Consider the following 22,634-nt stretch of genomic DNA (forward strand, 5'->3'; position numbering starts at 1 on the left):
GTGAGCAGCGCCAGCACCCACGTTTCCACCGCCTTTTTGACAGCCGTGTGTGGGTGTGGGGAGAGCTCGGTCACAGCTGCCCAGTGAGGTGAGCTTCAGAATTATTTAGTTTAACCTCCCCTAGGTCGACTCAGCCTCAAATCAGTACCTGGTGCGGTGTGTAAACATTGCCACTAGGGAGACAAAGGCGGTCGGGTGTCGTGCTAGCCACCCCCCCCCCCTCCTCGTGTACCGTTCCGGCCTTTATAGGTGCTCGCTAACAGCATTTGCCCCTACAGTCTGTTAAGGCTATACAGGGGATCTTTGTCTTTGTCTTTGCAGTTCAAGCGAATGCTGAACCGAGAGCTGAGTCACCTGTCGGAGATGAGTCGCTCGGGGAACCAGGTCTCCGAGTTCATATCCAGCACCTTTATGGGTACGCCGCCCAGCGCCTTGCACGGGCCCCCACACAGGCCCCCCCCACGGGCCCCCCCACGGGTCCCCCCACGGGCCCCCACACGAACCCCCACCCACCCCCTCGCGTGATTAGCACTTGCCTCAACAGTCTGTCGCAGGCTATACAGGGGATCTTCGCCATTGGCGTGCAAGTTGGGGCTACTCCGGTGTGTGCACGCACGAGCGTGGGGGGGGGGGAGTTCTCTCCGTGACGCGCCATGCCGCCGCTTCTTGCAGACAAGCAGCACGACATGGAGGTGCCCTCAGCCGGTCACAAGGAGAAGGAGCGCCAGCGGCGCCCCCTCGCGTCGGGGGGCGGCGTGGCGATGGTGGGGGGGGCGGCCCCCGCCGTGCCGTCGCAGCTCGCGGCCGGAGTGTCGCACATCAGCGGGGTGCAGCGCTTGCTGCACGGCGCTGCGCTGCTGCAGAGGGCGAGCATCCCGCGTTACGGGGTGCCCACCCAGCACGAGGAGCTGCTCGCCAAGGTGAGCCCCGTCTCGACCCCCGCCACCCACACGGCCGCCCTCGCCACCACCGCCACTGTCACTGTTCTCACCGCCACCCACACGGCCGTCCGCACCACCACCACCACTATGCTCACGGCCATTACTACCACCACCACTGCCACCACCCACACGGCCGTTCTCACCATCGCCACCACGCACACAACCCATCATCTGTACAAACCCTCACTAGTGAACTACTCTGGCAGGTACACATGCGCTGGCTGGGTCACATAACCTGCGTGCCCAGTCGCTGCATGCCTTAACTTACCCAGTGGCCGGATGGAGGTGGTTCAAGAGTTGCGGTGCAGGCTAGAGGGGAGATGACCAGATGTGGAACGGGAGGTGGGAGGTCTTGCCGAGCAACAGTTGGTAGCAGTAGCGTCCTCGTCGGTGTCAGCCCTCATGAAGGAGGCCGTGAATTTGGTGTCTGGGCAGCTGCTGCCCTCTGGCACAACAGGAGGCAAGAGCATCGATGCTCACACCAGCGAGGTGACAAAGTGGGGGAGAAGTCTCCTCCCTACTCTGTTAACCCACAATACTGGGGTTGTCTCATGGCCTCCTCCCTGTAAGCCTCCAACACACTACATGGTGTCATTACCCACATTGCCTGGTACAGGTGTCGGGGCGAGGTCACCGCCACTTTGTGGTAAACGGTGGCTCTGCGCTGCTGCTGTTGCAATGGTGGATTTGGCGTGGATTTGGCGGCGATGATGATGATGATGTTGATTCCATTCCGTGATGCGCTTTCTCAGGAGCTGGAGGACATCAACAAATGGGGCATCAACATCTTCCGCATCGCCGAGCTGTCCAACAACCGGCCACTCACCGTGCTCATGTACACCATTTTCCAGGTGTGTGCACACGCTCGTCACATTGCAGCGCTGCTGCCAACGTCCAGGCACCGTCCAACGTGGTCGCCTTTACAGACAACGGAACCATGTCCTGTCCGGACCGAAGCCGCGGGTCACACCGTAGACCTTATCTCAACGTTGTTGAGGGACCTTCCCACCCAGGTGGTGCATGGAAAGGCCCGGTTCCTCTCAGATTGGCGGGCAAGGATGTAAGGGAGGGGGTGGGGCAGTCGAGCCGTTGTGTGGGGAGCCACCACAGCAGTGGATCGCACCGCTAAGGAGCAGAGGGAACCTGGGTGGTGCCAAAGGGACGTTCGGTGCTGCAGGGCCCACCCAGCAGCAGCAGCAGCTCCCTGGCGCCGGCCCTGTGCACGCCCTGGGCCCAGCGGCGGGGTTGGCGATGCCCCAGAAGGCGAGATGCTCTCTTGCGATGCGGTGGGGTTCCTGCGGGAGGCAGTGAGTGGGTTTTTATGAGCCCAGTGTATGTGTGTATGGTGAACTTTTTTCACACCGTACGTAGCCAACCGTGCTAATCGGAGTTGCGATGTTTGCAGGAGCGAGAGCTGCTCAAGACGTTCCAGATCCCGGCGGACACGTTCGTCACGTACATGATGACGCTGGAGGACCACTACCATGCCGGCGTGGCCTACCACAACAGCCTGCACGCCGCCGACGTGGCGCAGTCCACGCACGTGCTGCTTGCGTCGCCCGCGCTCGACGTGAGACGCCTCCACGAACGCGCGCTCACCAGCTTGCTTGCCCGCTTGCTTGCCCGCTCGCCCTCTCACAGATTCACTCGCACCCTCATACACCCGCTCGATCGCTCGCTCGCTCACTCTCATGCTTGTTCACACACACACGCCACTCACCCATTCGTGCCTTCACACACTCATTCACTCACACACACATTTACTGCTCGCTGACATCTCCTCTCCCTAACATGCAGCCCTATCCACGCCTGTGAGATGCACTTATGGGAGGAAACCAGAGAACCTTAGTGGGGGGCGGTAGCAACGGTGGTGGCGGTGTGTGTTGCGGTTCGTGGCGGTAGTATAGCGGTTAGGGCTTTGCGCTACGAACCCAGCGACCCAGGTTCAATTCCTGCTCACGGCCAACACCAGTAACGATTATCTGAACCGGTCTTGGGCCTCCTCTAGGTCGACTCAGCTGCAAATGAGTACCTGGTGTGGTGTGCAAACATCGCCACTGGGGAGACAAAGGCAGTCGGGCGTAGTACTGGCCACCCACCCCCTCGTGTGCCGTGCCAGCCATCATAGGTGCTCTCTAACAGCACTTGCCCCAACTGTCTCTTAAGACTATACGGGGGATTTTTGTCTTGGGGGTGGCAAAAACAACCCCCTGAGTGGACTTGCCAATGACTGGTACCAGCATTGTCAAGATCGGCCTCTATGGAGGAGGCTCGTGAAGGACGCTACTGGGCAGTTGGAGGCAGTCGCCCTCCCAACAACAATGGAGGGCAGAGAAGCGTCACTCACAACAACGAGGGGAGTGCTGGGTGGCTAAAACGTAGCAAGTTGGCACAGTAGAGGGCACAGGTGGTGGATCTGCCAGTAATCTCAGTCAGTCAACCCATGGCATCTGGGTCTGTCCCATGACCTGCCAGCGGGCGTTCGCCACGTGCCAGCAGGCGTTCGACACTTCACGTGGCCTTAAAGTGAGCATAGCCTGGCACACGTGCTGTGGTGACACCACTGCCACTTAGTAGTTAATGCCAGTTATTGTTGTTGGTAGTGGCGGTGTTTGTGGCAGTGAGTGTGGTAGCGGTGGTGAGTGTGGTAGTGGTGTTGTGTGTGGTGTTGTATGTGGAGGGTCTTAATATATAATTTTATTGATTCTCGTAAGCTCATGTCTCGCGGTTTTCTTCAATAAATTATTGGGCCTTCTCCACAACGGTCACCAGATTCATAGATCCGTCCAGCAATACAGGCTTCTTCAAGCAATATGACTCATGAAACAGAAATACCACTCGGACACTAAGTACACGACAAATCTGAGTATTTAATAGATCAAAGCATCAACTCGTGTCATAATCACGTGAACTCTGCATCATTATTCTTCTTCAGGATACATGAAAAACATGCGACGGGCCGAAGCAACCATACGAGCCAATATATGATAATGAAAAATATGAATGTCTAGGTGTATAATCGGCTAACCTATGAGCCCTCTAAAGTGTACTCCCCCCCTCCCCCCTTTTTAAGTGATGTGATTAAGTGATGTTATTATTAAATGAGATCTGTTATAAGGCAACCATTAAGATGCTCCCTCCGTGAGCGAGCAGCAATACCTCCTTCGCACAGGTGATGTTAAGGCAGCAGTCTCTCAGTCTCTCGCCGCTCTTGGCTTGCAATCATCCAAACAGTCTGCAGCTGGCCACGCCTCTGTATGCACTGTCTCGAGGCTGCCAACGAGAAGTTCGCTCCTTCAGTGTGTGTGCTGCATCGGAGGCCCAATAGCTGACGAGGCTCGCAGTTGCGACCACTGCTCGTGCCCGTGCTGGCGTACGGCAGATGCCCGTCACTCCGGCCGGCAGAGCCCCTCGCGTTGGCCTCGGTGTCAGACACGAAGGTTTCTGCACCACCCTCAGACCTTTCTCCTCTCAGGCCACGAATCAGACTCGGTACACATCCAACAGTGGCGTGAGTGTGGTAGTGGTGGTGAGTGTGGTAGTCGCGGTGTGGGCGGTGTGGTCTCCGCCGTGACGTTTTGCTCCGCTGCTGCGTTGTGGTGGCGACAGCAGGCTGTGTTCACGGACCTTGAGATCCTGGCGGCCATCTTCGCAAGCGCCATTCACGATGTCGACCACCCTGGCGTCTCCAACCAGTTCCTCATCAGCACCAGTGGGTGGCGCTCACCCACGCACACTCGTATGTGTGCGAGTGTGTTTGTGTGTGTGTGGGGAGCGATAATGTAGCGGTTAGCGTGCTGCGCTAAGAACCTGGCGACACGGGTTTAATTCCCACTCACAGCCAACACCAGTGACGATTATCTGAACTGGCCCTAGGCCTCCCCTAGGTCGACTCAGCCTCAAATGAGTACCTGGTGCGGTGTGTAAACATCACCACTGGGGAGATAAAGGTGGCCGGGCGTGGTGCTGGCCACTCACCCCCTCGTGTGCCGTTGCCGGCCTTCAGAGGTGCTTGCTAACAGCACTTGCCCCAACAGTCTATACAGGATATACGAGAGATCTTTGTTTGCGTGTGTGCGTGCGTACGAATTTGCGAGCGTGAATGTGAATGTGCGCACGCCTCTGCTTGTGCCTCTGCTCGACCAGACTCGGAGCTGGCGCTGATGTACAATGACGAGTCGGTGCTGGAGAACCACCACCTGGCCGTGGGCTTCAAACTGCTGCAGGAGGACAACTGCGACATCTTCCAGAACCTGGGCAAGAAGCAGCGGCAGACGCTGCGCAAGATGGTCATCGACATGGTGACACGCGCGCAACACTCGCCAATACTTGCATGTACAGCTACACCAAGCTCGGCAGTGACATGTGCTTGTCACTGCCGATGCTGTTGATGCCAACACATCTCACTATCGCTTTCTTCCATCTGCCACATTCCAGCACCCAACCATCAAGGTCTGCTTTTACAGTTTCCCGCCATCTGCTTGGTGGCCTCTGGGTGCCACTCTAATCCCCATCCCGTCTCGGTGACGATCTGCCCTCCTCCGCCACCTTGCACATGAGTCCCACCCATCACAACCTCCTCTCTCCTCCTCATTACCTCGACAACACAACCTTGTTACATAATTTTTAGAACGTTCTTTCCTGATCATGCCATTAAATTACCAGCAACTTGCAGCTATATTTAAAAGACAGGAGGTTATTTTATAATTCATTTATTGCCTGTATTTGGGAGTCACGGTGTGTGCAACTTCTTCTCCAGTTGTTGCTTAGGTCAACCGTAAGCGGTGGTTCCCATGAATCCGTATCTGGTGTCAGATTCACCTGATGTACTTCAGGCTTTTTCAGGCCTAGTTGGGGGTTCATGATGATGGGAATCTTGTGTTAGTGCAGTCGTACCTGAATAAAGTTTAAAGAATTAACTTTAATCAATGCTGCGGGAACGTCACATCTGTCCCAATTGCTTTAATAACCAGACTCTCTTACCCACGCAATGATACAGTCAAAAACGCCCCTCTTGTTAATTTCAAAAGATTTACCTCTCTGCAGTTGCTGCGTCACCCGCTCTCACACACACACCCCCGCCCCCATCCTACCACCCACTATGAACACCTGCGCTGGCTCGAGCCTCATAGGCTGTGCAGGCCCTCTTGGGGTGTGAGTGCTGTCGTAATTGTGTGAGGAGTTAGCGGAAGCTGTGAGGAGCAATACCGAGCGCTCCCAGTGGGGCACTGCCGCCATGCAAGGTCGTGCTGCCTGCATCGTGCGGCGCTCGCTTGCTCGATCGTCTCACGCGCAATCACGTTTGTTTTTTGGCGACGAGCATTGGATGCAGCGCGGGTTTGCGGAGAGACACAGCCCGCCAGTAGCGCGTCCTTCACTTGCTTTCAGAGGCTGATGGTGAATGTTGTGGGGGTTTTGCCGTGAACTTCTACGCGCCGTCTGCTTTGCGCTGGACCTTATAGGTGCCCCGACGTCATGCGAAACGAGTCGGCCTCTGTGTATCGGCATCGTGGTCCACATTTAATAAGTAATATTAAAAAAAATTTGTAAACACGCTTTAATGAAATGTACCCTACTCGTAATGGCAAAACTCCACGACTCCAGGAAGTGGCCGCAAAGCTTGCCATAACGTAAGGGACCGTGGTGATTTACAGCCAACGTCAGTTGAGCGTGGACAATTAGACCCAAGCCGAAACATAACATATAAAAATGAATGTTTAAAAAAACTTTTTTTTTTAATATAGAATATAGTATTGTCATCAGTATGACATAAGTATACCAAGTTTGCAGTCGATATCACATTGGGAAGTGGGTTAAAATTGAGTTACAAGATTTGAGGATATGACAACGACAACAACAGAGTGAGTTAAATAAAAGCGTGTAAAAAGATTACTCATTCGGGATCGTACATATCAGCAAGCATCGCCCGCTACTGGCAGACGTGTGGCCTGCTTGCAGGCCAGGTGCTGAGTCACAATGTACTGCTCAGGGACAGCTGCCTCTGAGTGCCCTTTGAATGTACGCAGTGAGATGTGAAGCAAGGCGCTTTGAGTTGCAAAGGCATTTAATCAAGTGTGGTATGAAGCAAATATAGAATTAAAGGATGACTTATTTTGTGCAGTAGCGCCTCAGGATCTGTATCTGAATGGACTTGGCCACAGATGATAGCCCTGGCATCATCAGGACTGGCCTCTGCTGTAGATGTTTGTGAATTACGTGAATGTGCATCTGATGACAACCACCTTCCCATTCACAATGGTCGAGGAGCAATGCTTCCATCAATGAGTATAGCATACGACAGCTTAAAACACATTTTTAATTTTATTATTACACTTCTTTACTCAGAAAAGCCTTTCACATTGTGTTGTCCCAATGTACGTGTCACCCCAATTTAGAAATTGGCAGTGTCATGTTTCAGCATTGGGATGTTTTGGCCACTACTCCTTACATTGTGTAGATTTTTTGCTACAGGAGGAGGAAACCGAAGAATCCGGAGGAACCCCATGTAGAATAGTGGGAGATCATACAAACTCCACGCAGAAAGGTGCCCGGGGTCAGGAAATCGAACCCAGGCCAGGCACGACCATTATCACTGTGCGACGCTGCCACCCATGCGTTTGACATTGTGGAGCCCGAAGCTGATGCAGTTGCCACTCGGCTGCGCCCGTTGCCCATTGGCGACCGTCGGCTGCTGTTGCCGTGACGCCTGCGCGTGTGTGCGAACGCAGGTCCTGGCCACGGACATGTCGAAGCACATGAATCTTCTGGGCGACCTCAAAACAACCGTGGAGACGAAGAAGGTGACGTCTTCTGGTGTCCTGCTGCTCGACAATTACACGGACCGTATACAGGTACTGCGCCTGCCACGTACACGTCTACACCTGCCGTAAACCTCTCTGTACATGCCACATACACAAACGAAGACAAAGTTCCCCCGTACTGCCTCAACAGACTGTTGGGGCAAGTGCTGTTAGAAAGTAGCACCTATGAAGGCGGGCATGACACACAGAAGAGGTGGAAGTCCCAGCCGCCGTTGTCTCCGCAATGGCAATATTTACACCGCACCAGGTACTTATTTGAGGCTAAGTCGACCTCAGGGAGGCCCAGGAGCGGTTTAGATAATTGTCACTGGTGTTTAGCCGTGAGCTGGAATCGAACTCGGGTCGCCGGGTTCATAGCGCAGTGCGCTATTTACTACACTACTGCTCCCACATATACATGTCTGCACACGCCATACGCATCTCTACGTGCCAAATACATCTCTGCACGTGCCACATACACATCTACACTCGTCATACACCTATACACACACCTCATACATGTCTATCTATGGTGGCTTTTCCGGTGCTCTCCCTCCCTCTCTCGCTCTTTCAAGGTGTTGCAGAATATGGTTCACTGTGCCGACCTAAGCAACCCCACGAAGCCCCTGGGTCTTTACCGCCAGTGGACGGAGCGCATCATGGAGGAGTTCTTCCAGCAGGGCGACCGGGAGCGCGAGCGCGGCATCGACATCAGCCCCATGTGCGACCGCCACTCGGCCTCCGTGGAGAAGTCGCAGGTTGGAGAGCGCGGCGCCCGCGGCACGGGCCACGGATTTGCAACGAGGGCCCACGATGATGAGGCGTGCGGGACATTATACTAAAACTAAACTATCTTTATTTTACCAGTTAAGGCCTACTGAGCTATATAACTCTTTATCAGAAGCGACCTGGTCACAAATAATCGCTCAACGAAGTGGAAATGTATAGCGGGCCAAATACTCTAAACACGTGTTTCTAAATGTGGAGGGAAAAACCGGAGGACCCGGAGATAAAATCCACGTGACCACGGGGAGAGAGAGAACACGCAAACTACAAATGTATAGAAGGCGTTAGGGTCGGGATCGAACCCACGACCTTCTGTATACGTTCTCCCTTTCGTGGCCAGTCCCGTCTTTTGTGGGGATCTGGTGATGATGCCCCCAAGTCGCCAGTGCCGATATTTCACGGAGCCGACGGGTGTGCGGGGGGGGGTGTTTGGTTGTGGGCGAGACTCACGATGCCTGCTGCTGCCGCCCGGCGGCAGCGTCGGGAAAAGAAAAGTAATTGCACATACAGAACGACCAGAGTCCCCCCCATTTTTCCACGGAAGTTTCCAAACATCGAACTGGGCCATGCCCACCTTGTCCCCGGTCACAAACGTCAAAACAGTGGGCGACGTGCAGCAGATAAACACATGGCTGTGGGAGTGTCAAACTGTTAATTTGCTTAGCCTATTTCTTACATTTATCAATATTAACATTGTTACTTGGTTTTGCAAACTGGGATTTAGTCTTTGAACTTCCACTGAACACAAACCATTGAGTTGAGGAAGCTGGTACCTACAATGCATCTCAATCCACACTACACTTCACTATTTTAGAATTAATTATTATAACAATAAGGCTTTGAGCTGCTTTGGAAAATTAAGGTAGGGCGCTACTGTAATTTAACAATCACCACAATTATTGGCCAAAATAGAAGAAACTTGTTTGGCGATGCCACGTTTCTGCAGCCCAATAATATGAATGTTGCTCCCTAGCGGCCTGCCTTCACTGGGGGCTGTATCCCCATGGGGGTACAAAACCAATACGTTTTCTCTTTGTTTAAACAAATGCCACTTAGACATCTGGAAGGCCATCGGGACGATCCGTGAGCCCCCATTTGCCGTGTTTATCGCCGTTTACACTGGCCACATTTTGAAAGTGAGGCAGCCCGGCATAGTGGTAATTTCAGCCGATAATCCACCAGGCGGAGGTGGGGTTGGTGCCTTTAAGCAGAAGTGAAACCTGTGAGGGTCCCTAGCCAGGGGCCGATACCCCGGCTGTGCGCACGCTCTGCCGCCCTCGTGTCCGTGGGATTTCGCGGTTGACTCGCAATTCCTCCTTCGTCAGCCGTCCGCAATCGTCCCCGAACAAAAAGGCCGTGAAGTAGCAAGTGCCGGGACTCGCCGAGACCTTCTTGGGTAAACAAAAATTGTAGTCATCGCGTAGAAGGTAGAAAAAAAACTGACAGGAAATGTCGCCTTCAATCAAAATCGAAAACGCGCAAGACTTGCGCATGCGATAACTGTGCCTCTGAATGTTGCCGTTTCATCTTAAATGGGAATGAGATAAGGAAGTCACATTTCTTAATCGGTTAGGGCCTGGTATTTGAGCGGGCCATACCATTCCACCATGGGTTGGGGAAGGCGGGAAGCATAGGAGCGCAGTACAACGGTGTAGTTTTCTGAACTGCTTGCAGCGTAACCCCGATATTACAGCACCTACAAACGAGTACGCACGTGATTTGTAAGCACTCTTTCCAGCTGTGCGCGGATGAATCCTGGGTGGGTTATCTGGACCGCACGGCCTTGCGCGCGCAGCAGACCGCAGTGCCCTTGCCCGCGCTTCTCTAACCCTGTCTGCCGTCCCCACCCCGGCCAGGTGGGCTTCATCGACTACATCGTGCACCCACTATGGGAGACGTGGGCCGACCTGGTGCAGCCTGACGCCCAGGAGATGCTGGACACGCTAGAGGAGAACCGCGACTTCTACCAGAGCACCATCCCCAGCAGCCCGTCGCCTCCACCCGATGAGGGCACGCCCACCCCGCACGGCCTGAGCCCCTCGCCGTCTCCCGGCTGCGACGGCGGAGATGCCGGCAGCGGCGGCGCCGACGCTGACGCCACCGATGCCGGATCCGCCAAGGCGCACGGCGCATCTGGCCTGCGCCCGCCCGAGTCGCATTTCCACTTCGAACTCACGCTGGAGGACGAGGCGGGGCCCGCGGCCATACGTTCCAAGGGCCCGTCGGCCTTCGACCCTGACGCCAGCCGACTGGTCGGCAGCGGTGTTGGCTGCTGCTGCCTGCAGAGCGGACGAAGGTGTTGCTACGGTGATGGAGAGCACGGCTGCGGACACGAAAATTGCCTTGCCCTGGTTCCCAGAGTGGATGACAATGACCGCGATGATAACGAAGATGACGACGATGACGACGACGATGCACGGACGTTACGGGCGCAGGATTCTGAGTCGCATGACGTGGGATTCGGGGATTCGGACGATGGGTCATTTAACCACGGCTGAAATCCACATGCGGCCCGAGCAACACAAGACTTTACGGAAAAAATAATAGTGAAATTTTCTTTTTTTCCACGAGCTTTTCATTTGCACTTTGGGAAAAATGTTGCCCCCAGTGAATGTTACGGATAAATTAAGACGATACTCTGTCGTGGTGCAACTGCAAAACGCATCGACGCAGGGGTACGGGGGGGGGGGAGAGACGAGGCAACGGCACGGGGGAGTGGCGACCGCGCCGCTATCCAAACGCTTCACCCTCACCGCACGGGATGCAGCGCGGCCATGGGGCGCCACACAGCAATACGAGTCGAGCACCCCCCTATCGGCGCTTGCCACCGACGCGGAGCACGGAGCGCTCTGCTCGACTCCTTCCCACTCCCCCCCCCCACCGGAACGACTCGCGTAAAATGCTGGATCTGCCTCCCGCCCCCGCCTTTCCCAAGGGCCTCCCTTCAAGCACCGCGTTTGCCTGGTGCAGCACGTTCACGCAGGTGGCAGCAGCGGAAAGCATTTCTCGGCCTGACGCACTTTCACGGCCAACGGGCCGGGCGTCACCTCCGCAAAACCAGCCTCACCAGTTTTGGACTAGCGAAGAACCCCACTTGCAATTTAGCCTAAACGGGAGCCCGCGGTGCCCATCCGTGGGCTACTGCCGGTATACTCTTCTGGCCTCTCCCGGGATTGGCCCAACCGATTTGAGGTACGGCAGACGGGTCCGATCGATGCAAGCGGCGCTTAACGGTCCGGAGAGTGTTTTACCGCTGCCCTCTACTTGCCTTGGCCTGGTCTTGCAGACCGCTAGCAAACGCTGACATTGTACCTTTAAAAAAAAAGAATCCAGCCTGAGGGAAGCAGCGCACAAATCCGGCAGCAACACACACGGAGCCCCGTCAGCGGAGCGGAGGAGACGAAAATCAAAAGAAGCGGAAACATCGCCACGCAACAAAATATTTCTGGGTGTTAGGTTTATGAGAGCCAGGTGTTTGCGAGCACTCGTGTACCGATAAATACTCCTCTACTTGCACGAATAACTGTCACAGTGAACGCACCTCGTAATAACCCTGCCCCGGTGAGCGTGCAAAGTGAGTCGATGACTATGGAAGAGCATAGAATATGGTATAATAATATGAATAAGTTGCCTAACATGTTAACCCTGCAGAAATATTTTGTTCGATGGTAAAATGTTTTATCTTCCGTAACTTAATCTCATTTTAATGAAGGAGATAAACAGAGAAACTGTGATTGCCTGAATCTCAAGGTTAAAGGGTCACTGAGGGTTAAAGGTCACTTGAGGTCGTGGTGAACACGCCTCGTGACATATTTTCACGCGTTAGTTATTTTCTAATTAATATTTTTTAATGTTATTTTAATGTTAAACGTATAATTTAAATAAAGATTTAAATGCTGTTGTGTATCGTAAAAAAAACTCCAAAAATGTACATAGGGTACATACATAAAGTACTTAATAGGGTAACATGCACACACACATATATATAAAGAGACTATATATGTATTGTATAGATTATCATAGCGTGTATCTACGGTACGAGTTAGCCTCTTGAGAGTGGACACAGTGAACCGTGCTGATGTAGTCACTTTCCCAGTGCTTCCTGTTGTAGCTGTGGGTGCATGCGAGGGCGTGCGCTGGGGGACCCTGCGATTGGGTCGTCTCTGAGCTCTTTGGCCGACCACGGCGTAACTCTGAAGTGCGACGGTGGGGCTTGCGCATGCTGAACGAACGCGGGGCGTGACGCGTAGCGACCGACCCGCACCCCATTCCTGCGGCACGCTTTGCTTTCGTTCCTCCGCGGCCGGGTCGCAGTCCTGCCCCCAGGCCTGCTGCTCTTGTCCGCCTGGGCGGGTAAACCGGGCACGAGGAAGGTGAGGTCGTCTCAGCCAGGTCGTAGTGGTGGTGGTGGAAGTTGTGGCGATGGTGCTCATTGTGATCTAGTCACTCGGATGTAGGGATGGTGAGTTGCACAGAGATGGAGCCATCACATTGGTGGGCTCTGCAGGGCAGTGCTTGCGTGCGCAGCACACCAAGTAATTTGCTCGCTCACTGCTGTGCCATTTGATATTTAATCCGTCATAACTATTGGTTTCTTTGGACCATCTGGTTTGCTCCCACATTCGAAAAGTGCTCGCATAAACAATTCACCAAGCAATCCTAAACGAGTGCCCTGCTGAGAGCAAGTGTTATTTCCGCGAAGGCTTTTCGGGGTCAATGTAGAAACTGGTTAGGTACCAGCGCCTTGGCACTTAACATTAATGTCATCAGCAAGAAACTGAGGTTATAATGAACATCGGGGTCATTTAAACAGTATGTTTTGACTTGGAGCTTGTGAGTTGGAGCACCGTTTAAGTAGAGAATTGATGATGCCGGGAGACATCTCGGTGGGTAGCGCCACAGGGTCTCCTCGTCGGCTCATCACCACCACCGCCGCCATAACCTCCCTCTGTGAGGCCCGTAGCATCAGCGCCATCCGGTGTTGGGGGGAAAAGTCAACAGGAGTTGTGCAATAGTCAATCTGGTCTCTTGGCGTAGGCTTGTGGAATGCCCTCCACTGCCTCTGAGCTACCACAGGAGATGAGCACGAACCTCCTTTGAACGCAAGGGCCCCGACTCGCATCTATTCCAGTTGGGTGAAATAATCGACGACGCCAGGGTCATAGTCATGTCCCATTGGAAATTGGCGATACCAGAAATAACATTCTCCACGAGTCTCTGCACAAATGCCGACTCCGTCTGAATGTTTGAAAAGTTAAGAAAACGTTCCGAATTCCTGGCGTCTCACTACACCACACGGTGCGGGGAAGGCCACTCTCAACGTGCAGTACTTCAAGTGGACGTGGCGTGACATGGGGATTGGGTTGGCTCTGTGGCGCGAGTGGCTGCTGTTCTGATGATTTGATTGTTAATCTTGTGCGAGATTTGCACAGGAGGCTGGGTCACTCTAATAATTGGCACTAAACCTGGGACCAGTGTTGTTTAATTCAACCGAAAATTAGAATCAGCTGCCGAAATAATGATTCATGGTAATTTGGATCATTTTTCAACGCACATCCACGTCACAGTTTAGGTTGTTCTGGTTGTGTCGATCCGGTGGTGGTGGTGGCGGGGAGGGTCTTAGGGCAGATGTTTGACCAAACCATCACCTCCGAACGATCCTGTTCATCGCAGGATTGTAAATCTGTAGCCCCGTGGTCGTGTAAAGATTGAATTCGACGCGACGTGATCCCAAAGGGACGCGGGCGGCCTCGTGGTCACCAGAGGGCTGACCCCCAAACATGCTGTCGGACGATGTTCCAACGACTGAGGCCAAACAACCGTGGAGCGGTCGCCACCATCTGGAAACAAACCGGGAGCCGAAATGGAAGCAGTTCGGAACAAAAACAAACAAGAACTGTAGCTGACAACCCGGAAACTAAATTTTATGCAAATCTCAACAAGTTCACTGGCACGAGGAACAAAATATCGGAGGATTTAAATGACGTTGGCGGAGAGAGTCGTCGGAGCGCACGACGCTGCCGTGTGGCGGCTTGGAGAAGCGGCCGTGCGGGTTCGCCGCAGGGCTTGTGGGAACGGAGTCGCACGTGGCCTCTGGAGCCGGCCTCCCCTGTGTGCAGCGCTCAGGGCAGGCGTCGCGGAATTCAAGAGGCTGATAGAGGGTACCGCTTACGAGAACGAGATTGAGTCTTCCGTGGGCAGAACGCCCCCCCCCCCCCCCCCGTGCCGTTTGGCTGGGTTTTCGGTTACCGCGCGTGTAACTGTGGAGCGTGTCGGCGCTGGTTTGAGTATCGGTGGTTGTGTATGCAAGTGAGAGTTGAAAAGGTGATTGCACGCGCGTGTGTGCCTGTGGCGATGGTGGTTTGTGTCTGGGGTGGTTTTGTCTGAGTTTTGGGTGTGTTGCCTGCGCGCACGTACGCGTGTGTGTATTTGTTAGTGGGTGTGCAAGGGGTGATACGAGAGCGCAGTGTTCTGTGCCGTGCTCCCAGTGACCCAGGTTCATAAACTGCCCATGCACAACAGCAGTGATAAGTGATCTCGGAACCTGGCCTGGGCCCCCCTTTTGTCAAGTCGGTCTCAAATTAGTGGTGCAGTGTACCATCAAACCGTGGGGAAACAAAGGCGGAGAAATTAATTGTTGACCCCATCAGTGCGCCCGCCGCCTTACAGCACTTCACCTACCACATCTACCGGCGACACGGAGAGACCTGCGGTGTCAGCGCGAGTCTGTGTCGTGGGCTCCTCGTGTGCGTGCGAGACTGTGAGCTGCGTGTGGCTGCAGTTGTCGGTGTCCGTTTGGGTGTGCACGCGTGATTTGTGCAAGAGCGTTTTCAGTTCGTTTGCCTATATTCGTGTCCCATCTGTTGCGTGCTTTTTGTCTGTCTTTGCAAGTGCGTGCGTGTGTGCATGTATGCGTGCATAAGTGTGCGCGTGAGTGTGCGCGAATGTATGTGTGCGAGCATGTGCGTGCGTGTGTGAGTGCGCGTGTGTGCGAGTCCCTGTGCGTGCGCAGTCTGACCCCACCACCCCAGAGTCCTCATGGTAGCGGCCACCACTTGGGGCAGAGTCCGAGAGCTGCGCGCGGATGCCGTCCCGTGCGAGTCGAGCAATTCGAGCGAGTTGTGCGCTGAGAGATGGAAACGCCACAATAACGATTCGCCGCGTTTAACTTCCCCTTAGAGAAGTAGGAGACGCAACTCAGTCGGTTGGAATGCACGGGGCTGTGTTTTTATTTGAATAAGTTGAGCAACGCGCCGTGTTCCCAAACGGAATTGTATCTACTGCAACGGCCCCCCCGGCACCGTGCGCGACGCTGGTGAACGACGCGATGTACAGCGGCCTCTTCGCTGCGCCGCTCGTCGGACGGTGCTCATCGTGCAGAGCTTTTGATTCAGAACTCATTTATTGCATCCTCAGTGCATTTATTAAATGATAAGGGCGGTTAGTTTACCCTGCTTGAGGAGAGGGACACGCGGTGTTTTGGCAGGACGCACACATTTGCATTGGCCTTCGAAATGGTCTAATGAGGGTATATTCCTGATAACGGCACTTAAGAAAATTAACGGTGATGTTTCAGATCTTGGATTTTGTCCGCGATTGGTTACGATGCCGCCACGGCTGCAGTTTGTGGCTGACGATATCAGAGGATCGTCGATGATGTCAGTTCCACGGTGGACTTCGTGTTGAGACTCAACACTTCCTCTCTCTGTGCCCTGCGGTAGCGAAGCGGCCTGCTGTGAGAGATCCAAGATCCGACTCGTTCCATGGTAGGGGTAACGGCACGCACAAGGTGCGCAGTGGCGCGCGTACGGCACATAAGCTCCTCGGCCTTGGCTAGACCACGAGCGCAAAATAACTGACCACGTGGCCGTGTTGTCGCCACCGACTCAAAAGAGTTGAGAAAATGTGGCCATCCCAATGGGGGGGCAGTGAAACAGACGGGTTCCCCATTGGGCTCCCAGGGCCATAGGCCAGTAGGGAGCACTGGTCTCCAGTTGGGACGGCCACACATGTTCTACAAGTCGGTGGTTCTAAAGGACAAGGTGGCCACCCGCTCAGTTCTTTTGAGCTGGTGGTCTGGATAAGGCTGATAGTTTTTTTGTACATGCATTGCTGAACACCTGCGTGTGTTGTTAAGTCTGCACTCACGTTCCTCTTGTAATGGGGTTTCCCGTCATATTTAGAGGCTCTAATTAAGTTGCGTGGCACACGGCAACTTGAGCTGGGAGGTGGGAGAAGCGTCTCACGTGGCCCTCTACAGTCCCCCCGCAGGGAGTGTCGCTGGCGTTTCAGAGACCGAATCTGTGCCCGACACTTGCCGTCCGTGAGCACTCCGCTCCTCCGATCGCGGTGCTCTCGATGGGCTGACGGACATGAAGGCCTGCCTCCAGCGAGAGGAAACGCCGCCACTCTCTCCTCTGCGAAATAGCCGTTCGAAAATCTGTCTCTCGCTCTCTCTCGCTGTCTCTCTCTGTCTCTCTCTGTCTCTCTCTCTGTCTATCTCTCCGTCTCTCTCTTACAATCGGCAAAGAGGGGGAAACTTGTCGAGAGCACACGACGTGTCGCCGCGCTCGCAGCCACGCATATGCCGTGCGCTCTTCAACCACGAGCCCTCGGCACGGCACACGAGGACGATGGCGAAGGCTCTAAAGTGTGTGGAATGTTGCGTAATTTTTGAGCATGTCTATGAGAAATATTCAGCAGCAATGGAGTATTTGAATAATTGACAAAAGTGTTTGTATTCCATCCGCATATTTAAATATGTTTTTACCAGCTCTGACCTGCGTACACTTTGCCTATTGATCCACTCGAGCTCTTTGAGAATTTATAAAAACCCTATGACATCGCAGTGGTCATGTCCCGTTTATTTTGCCGGGCCGACACAACGGGGGCGGTCGGACCCGGGCGACGCGTCGCTGCGCGAGCCGCGCGTTGTGCCATCAACTCATCACGGTCAAACGTGACGGGACGGCCCATACTCGCCGTCTCCCACCCTTCACACAATTAAACCGGTGTGGACCCACGGTGTCCATGCCAACGTGTTTCATGATGAAATTCACCGGCAATTTGGCGCTGCCATCACCACCAGCGTAACCGCACCACCGCCCTCCCGACGTGCGGCTCCAATCGACTCCTCGGCTCTGACTCGTCACGGTGGCGAGAGGGGCGCCACGGTGGCTAGGAGATGTTAACTACCTCGCCTGGTATGCAGGAGGTCGTGGGTTGGATCCCGACCCTGACTCCTGTAAATTTGGAGTTTGCTGTCTCTCTCCCCCCCCCCCCCCCCCCGTGGTCACGTGGATTTTTCTCCAGTTCTCCGGTTTCTCTCCACATTTAGAATCAACGTCACAGTACGTTTGGAGAATTTGGCTGCTGCTATAAATGTCCACGTGATAAGCCACCACTTTGTTGAGCTTTCATTCGTGGCCAGGTCGCTTCTGAAAAAGAGCTGTGTAGCTCAGTAGTGGGCCTTACCTGGCAAAATAAAAAAACACTCGAGTTGAACTCCTGGTCAGGGGTCAGCTCATCCACCCCCCCCCCCCCCCCCCCGTGGGATCGAGGACCACGTTAGCGGATTGTGACAGCGGTGTCCTCAGAGCTGTCCAGGCCGAGGTCCGGACGGCTAAAGCTGGGGGATAGAACCGGGAGTTGGCTCAGAGGCATCATCTCTATCCGGCTCAAACGAGCTTCCAGGCGGTGCTCGTCTCCTGTTTACAGCCCTGAGCCAACAGTGGGAATTGCACATTGCTATGGCGGTGGGGTGGGCGAGTCTCCGCATAGGGCAACGAATGGTGGAGGATTGGGAGTTGGGAAGAGGGTTGTCAATGTCGGTTAAATTTGACTTCCAAACGCACGCGGTGCTCTGCGTAGGCCGTACACCTCTTGAGAAGCGCGGCCACGAGGGCTGTGACTGCGCGGGGGGGCGCATGGTAGGGGGCACAGGGTAGGGGATACAGGGTAGGGGGGTACAGGGTAGGGGGGCACAGGGTAGGGGGGTACAGGGTAGGGGGCACAGGGTAGGGGGGCACAGGGTAGGGGGGCACAGGGTAGGGGGGTACAGGGTAGGGGGACACAGGGTAGGGGGCACAGGGTAGGGGGGCACAGGGTAGGGGGGCACAGGGTAGGGGGGCACAGGGTAGGGGGACACAGGGTAGGGGGGTACAGGGTAGGGGGGCTCAGATGCTGAGCACGCGCGACAGCTTGCGGTAGGCGCGGCTGCTGATGTCGAGGCGGCCCCGCTGCCGCGGCCGCGATGTGCACTCGTGCTCCTTGAGCTTGTTGTAGTAGCCCGAGAACTTGTTGTACAGGATGGAGATGGGCAGGCTGTTGAGGATGATGCCGAACGAGATGCAGCAGAAGGCGAACGCCTGGCCCAGCACCGTCTCCGGGTAGATATCGCCGTAGCCCACTTGCGAGATGCTCACCTGCGCCCCGCGGGGGTGGAGGAGGAGGAGGGGGGGTCGGAGACGCGGTCGCGGCGCTCGCCAGAGACGCGTCGGAATCTGACCCTGACCCGGGCTTCCCACGACGTTCGCTCGGCCAGGAAGGCGGCGGTGGCTACTGCGCGCCTCGCCCCCTACTCCGGCGCCGTTGTGGAGGCAGCAAATGTCGCGCAACTCCCTTTGCCGGCTCGCTCGACGGGAGATGGCGGCGCAGCACAAGAGCGGACTGATGTCGTCTGATGTCGTCTGCCCCTTCTGTGCGGGGCACACGAGGGCTGGCTGCGTGCTGGCACGCGCCAGTTGGCTCCGCGTGCCTCGGGTTTGCTCCCGCACGCATAAACCCTCTCACGAATCGGCTGAAAACAAATCGAGGAAAGCAGAGCTTGGGCAATTTGTTGGCGCCGGCCCGCTTCTCTGGTCACTGCTCCCTTTCTCGCTGCGATGTTGCAGGTTGACATGATTAGTGTCTGGTGCGTCCGAGCGCCTACTGTGTTGGTTGTAGTTGCATGGCGGACGCGTCTGTCATGTGGCGCTCTGCGGGCAGAGTCCCTGAATACCAAACGCCTGATACCTGGTATCGTATATTAAAATAACAGGTGTGTCGCCGTGTGTCTCTGTGTGTCTCAGTGTGTCTTAGTGTCGCTGTGTGTCTCAGTGTCTCAGTGTGTCTCAGTATGTCCGCTGTGTGTCTCCATGCGTCTTCTAAGCACATCGCGAGAAGCCGGACGAAAGGCCTATGCGCTCTAAAATGTTACTGGTTTGATGCAATTGATTAACCAGAACTGACCTATATGCATCTGTATTGAACCAGCAGTTAACCCAAATTTAACAAAACATGTGTTCAAAAGCCTGTTAACACGCACAATACTCGGGGTGGACAACGCGGCGATTCACATCCATTCTTAAACCCCGCGACACACACACCGCACCGCGTACTTCGGGATAGGCGTTTCATCGTCTGTTGCGCCTTGCCATTGTATTTGGCTCGCGTGGCTCCTGCAGCCACTGGAGGCGCGGGCATTCACCGCGACGTGAAGACGGTGGCCCGTCACATGACTTTGTGACCCTGAATCGCGGTGACCCTTCGCGATTCGGGGCGCCAGGCGGGGGCGGGGGGGGTCCACCACCACCGCCTTCCGTTTGTCTATCAGTCTCAGGGCTCTCCTCCCAGTCGTCATGGAACGTTGGACCACGTGCCAACGTTGGGCTGACGTTGGCCAGCGTGGTTTTTTTTTTGCGGGCGCTCTCTCCTCTCCCTGGGGTCTGTCTAGCAGTTGGCGTGCCATGATACGAACCCGGCGATTCCCGCCCATGGCAAGCACCGATGACGATTATCTGAACCGGTCCTGGGCCTCCCCTAGGTAGACTCAGCCTCAAATGAGTACCTGGTGCGATGTGTAAACATTACCACTGGGGAGACAAAGGCGGTCGGGCGTGGTGCTGGTCACCCACCCTCTCGTGTTACCGTCCCGGCCTTCATTGGTGCTCGCTAACCGCACTTGCCTCAACAGCCTGTTAAAGGCTATAAGGGAGATCTTTGTCTCACCGCGGCCCACCACCACGAGCCGGGGATGCTGGTGAAGTTGGTGCCGGGCGAGTCGTGCTCTGCCGAGTGCACCAGCGCCGAGAAGATGAAGATGCCGATGGCGATGAAGAGGAAGAGGCAGCCGACCTGGTGGTAGCACTGGCGCAGCGTGAAACCGAACGCTCGCATCCCCGTCGAGTGGCGCGCCAGCTTGAGGATGCGGAAGATGCGCATGAGCCTCATGATGCGCAGCACCTGGCCCAGCTTGCCGACCTTCTCCACGGTGCGCACCTCCACGTCGAAGCGGTCGCTCACCACCTGCTCGAACATCACCTGCCGCGCGCACCGTCCCAGCGCCGTGGTCACCACCACCACCACCACAGCGATAGCCGTGAGGTCTCAAACTCGCAACGCGCAGCATCCGCTCGCTCTCGACGAGAGAGAGGGAGGGAGGACGACTCGGAGGCGCAAAGAGAAGGAGCCACAGGCAAGCGGGAAGGCAGCAGAAACCATTTAGTGAGCCGGCGACAAGTTCTACACCCCCAGCTCTGTGGTCCTCTATATATGAAGTTCTATCGGCCAATTATACATACAGATGGAACATCTGCACTGCCGTCTCCTGGCGAGCCAGGGCATGGCACCTTGACGCCCACAGGAAGAGAGTTTCACGACATTTGTACGGTGATCCACCAACCCTCGCTGCATCCAAAGCACTCGATCACAGAGACCACGAGCAGCGTAGCCACCACCCAGCTATTATACTCATCATTCACTCCGGCTATGTTTGAGTTTCTGTTACAACGGTTCTATTCCGGTTGGAGCCCTCTTGGCCGTGCCTGGAACTCGGGCCGTGTCTGTGGCGAACATCGGACGAGGGTTCACTGCCCCCATGCCACTCGTTGATGCAGAGCGGCAGCTCTCATTTTACACGGAGGTGGTTGAGCTTGGTAATTTCGTCAAGAGTAGCGTAGCGGTGCATCGCTGTGATGCCGCCTCCCCCGTATTTGTGAATCGGGCATTGAGCCGTGAGGATGTCCCACGGTTCTGTGTGGGTTGTTCAGAGTGGCGGTGTGCGGCTGGCGGTCGTGAGCGCCCAAAACCGGCCGCGTCGGGGCCCTTTGTCCACACATGGGCGTCACCGGTCGGACGATGTTGCTATGATTGCCCACAAAATCAATGGCGGTTATCATGTAATGACGATACTTGCGTTCAATACCGTAACGAAACATCTCGGAGGTTAGTGTTAGTTGTTTTGTCTCGTGGGGGGCGGGTTGGGGGGGACCCCTTTATGGCTTTATGGCAGCTGCCCCTGTGCGACACAAGCTGACTGAGCACAGACCTGCAAGTCAGTATTCGTCTGCCAGTATTCGTCTGCCAGTAGGGGCAAATTTTGACCGCGACGACCAGCACACAATTGCCCTACTGATATTAAAACGACGTCGCAGGATCGTTAACGTCCACTGTGAAGAAAACGGCGCGTCTGTCATTTTACGGTTAATATACTTGAAGTATTAACCAGGGTGGACTGCGGGATGCAAACCGCAAACATTCATATTTGTAGCCAAAGCCTTAAAATTATACTGCACTGGAGAGAGAGGTTGGTTTGGTTGGTTTGGTCGATGCTGTTTTTTGTATTTCCAATTATATTCCAATTATGCTCTCAGGATCTTGTCTGGACAAGAACTCCTTTCCCTTCCGAACTCTCGCAGCGAGCAGCGGTGCACCGCCCTGTCCGGGAACAGCTTCACAAGATGACATCACGCGACTCCATTTGAAGTAACTTAAGTAGCCCTTTTGTATCCGCACCAGGGTCGCACCTCTTAAATGCCCTGCTCAGAGTGTGTGCCGCGTGTCGAACTAATTCTGGAAGTTAGCTAATCAAGAGTGTGGGCGCAGTGGTAACACTCGTGCCTCACAGCAAGCAGGACCTGGGTTCGATTCCAGAATCGGGCGCCTTTCTGTGAGAGCGTGTGTATGTTCTCCCCCTGTCCTGCGTGGGTTTCCTCTGAAAGGGAGTGTTCAGACTCGACGTGGCTTTCCAGAGTAAATACAAATATATAATGTATCATTACAACAGAAACTGAACTTGGTGTGGCCAGCTGTCTGGAGGCTAATTCGGCTAATTCCCAGATGTGTCAAA

General features: G+C 54.9%; 2 protein-coding genes across 9 annotated transcripts in view; one reads left to right on the forward strand and one right to left on the reverse strand.

Annotated features, from left to right (window-relative positions):
* The window catches only part of LOC144947763 (3',5'-cyclic-AMP phosphodiesterase 4C-like), a 346,365-nt gene extending 328,994 nt beyond the window's left edge, over positions 1 to 17,371 (forward strand). For 7 of the 8 annotated variants that reach the window (XM_078877116.1, XM_078877123.1, XM_078877118.1 and 4 more), the window contains 9 exons: positions 322 to 415; positions 673 to 920; positions 1,694 to 1,792; positions 2,347 to 2,511; positions 4,551 to 4,653; positions 5,088 to 5,242; positions 7,670 to 7,792; positions 8,317 to 8,499; positions 10,384 to 17,371. In XM_078877116.1, the coding sequence (XP_078733242.1) occupies positions 322 to 415; positions 673 to 920; positions 1,694 to 1,792; positions 2,347 to 2,511; positions 4,551 to 4,653; positions 5,088 to 5,242; positions 7,670 to 7,792; positions 8,317 to 8,499; positions 10,384 to 11,025 (1,812 nt within the window). In that variant the 3' untranslated portion in view covers positions 11,026 to 17,371. The remainder of the gene's footprint in view (positions 1 to 321; positions 416 to 672; positions 921 to 1,693; positions 1,793 to 2,346; positions 2,512 to 4,550; positions 4,654 to 5,087; positions 5,243 to 7,669; positions 7,793 to 8,316; positions 8,500 to 10,383) is intronic. The other variant, XM_078877117.1, reaches the window with a different exon arrangement.
* A 1,261-nt stretch (positions 17,372 to 18,632) lies between these two features.
* Positions 18,633 to 22,634, reverse strand: part of LOC144947761 (potassium voltage-gated channel subfamily V member 2-like) — a 45,708-nt gene continuing 41,706 nt past the window's right edge. Inside the window, exons 3-4 of the mRNA XM_078877113.1 lie at positions 20,516 to 20,827; positions 18,633 to 18,951 (exon numbers count right to left, since the gene is read on the reverse strand). Coding sequence (XP_078733239.1) covers positions 18,703 to 18,951; positions 20,516 to 20,827 — 561 coding nt within the window. The 3' untranslated portion in view covers positions 18,633 to 18,702. The remainder of the gene's footprint in view (positions 18,952 to 20,515; positions 20,828 to 22,634) is intronic.

The sequence above is a fragment of the Lampetra fluviatilis genome, chromosome 46 (genome assembly GCF_964198595.1).
Source record: "Lampetra fluviatilis chromosome 46, kcLamFluv1.1, whole genome shotgun sequence".
NCBI classification, from domain to species: domain Eukaryota; kingdom Metazoa; phylum Chordata; class Hyperoartia; order Petromyzontiformes; family Petromyzontidae; genus Lampetra; species Lampetra fluviatilis.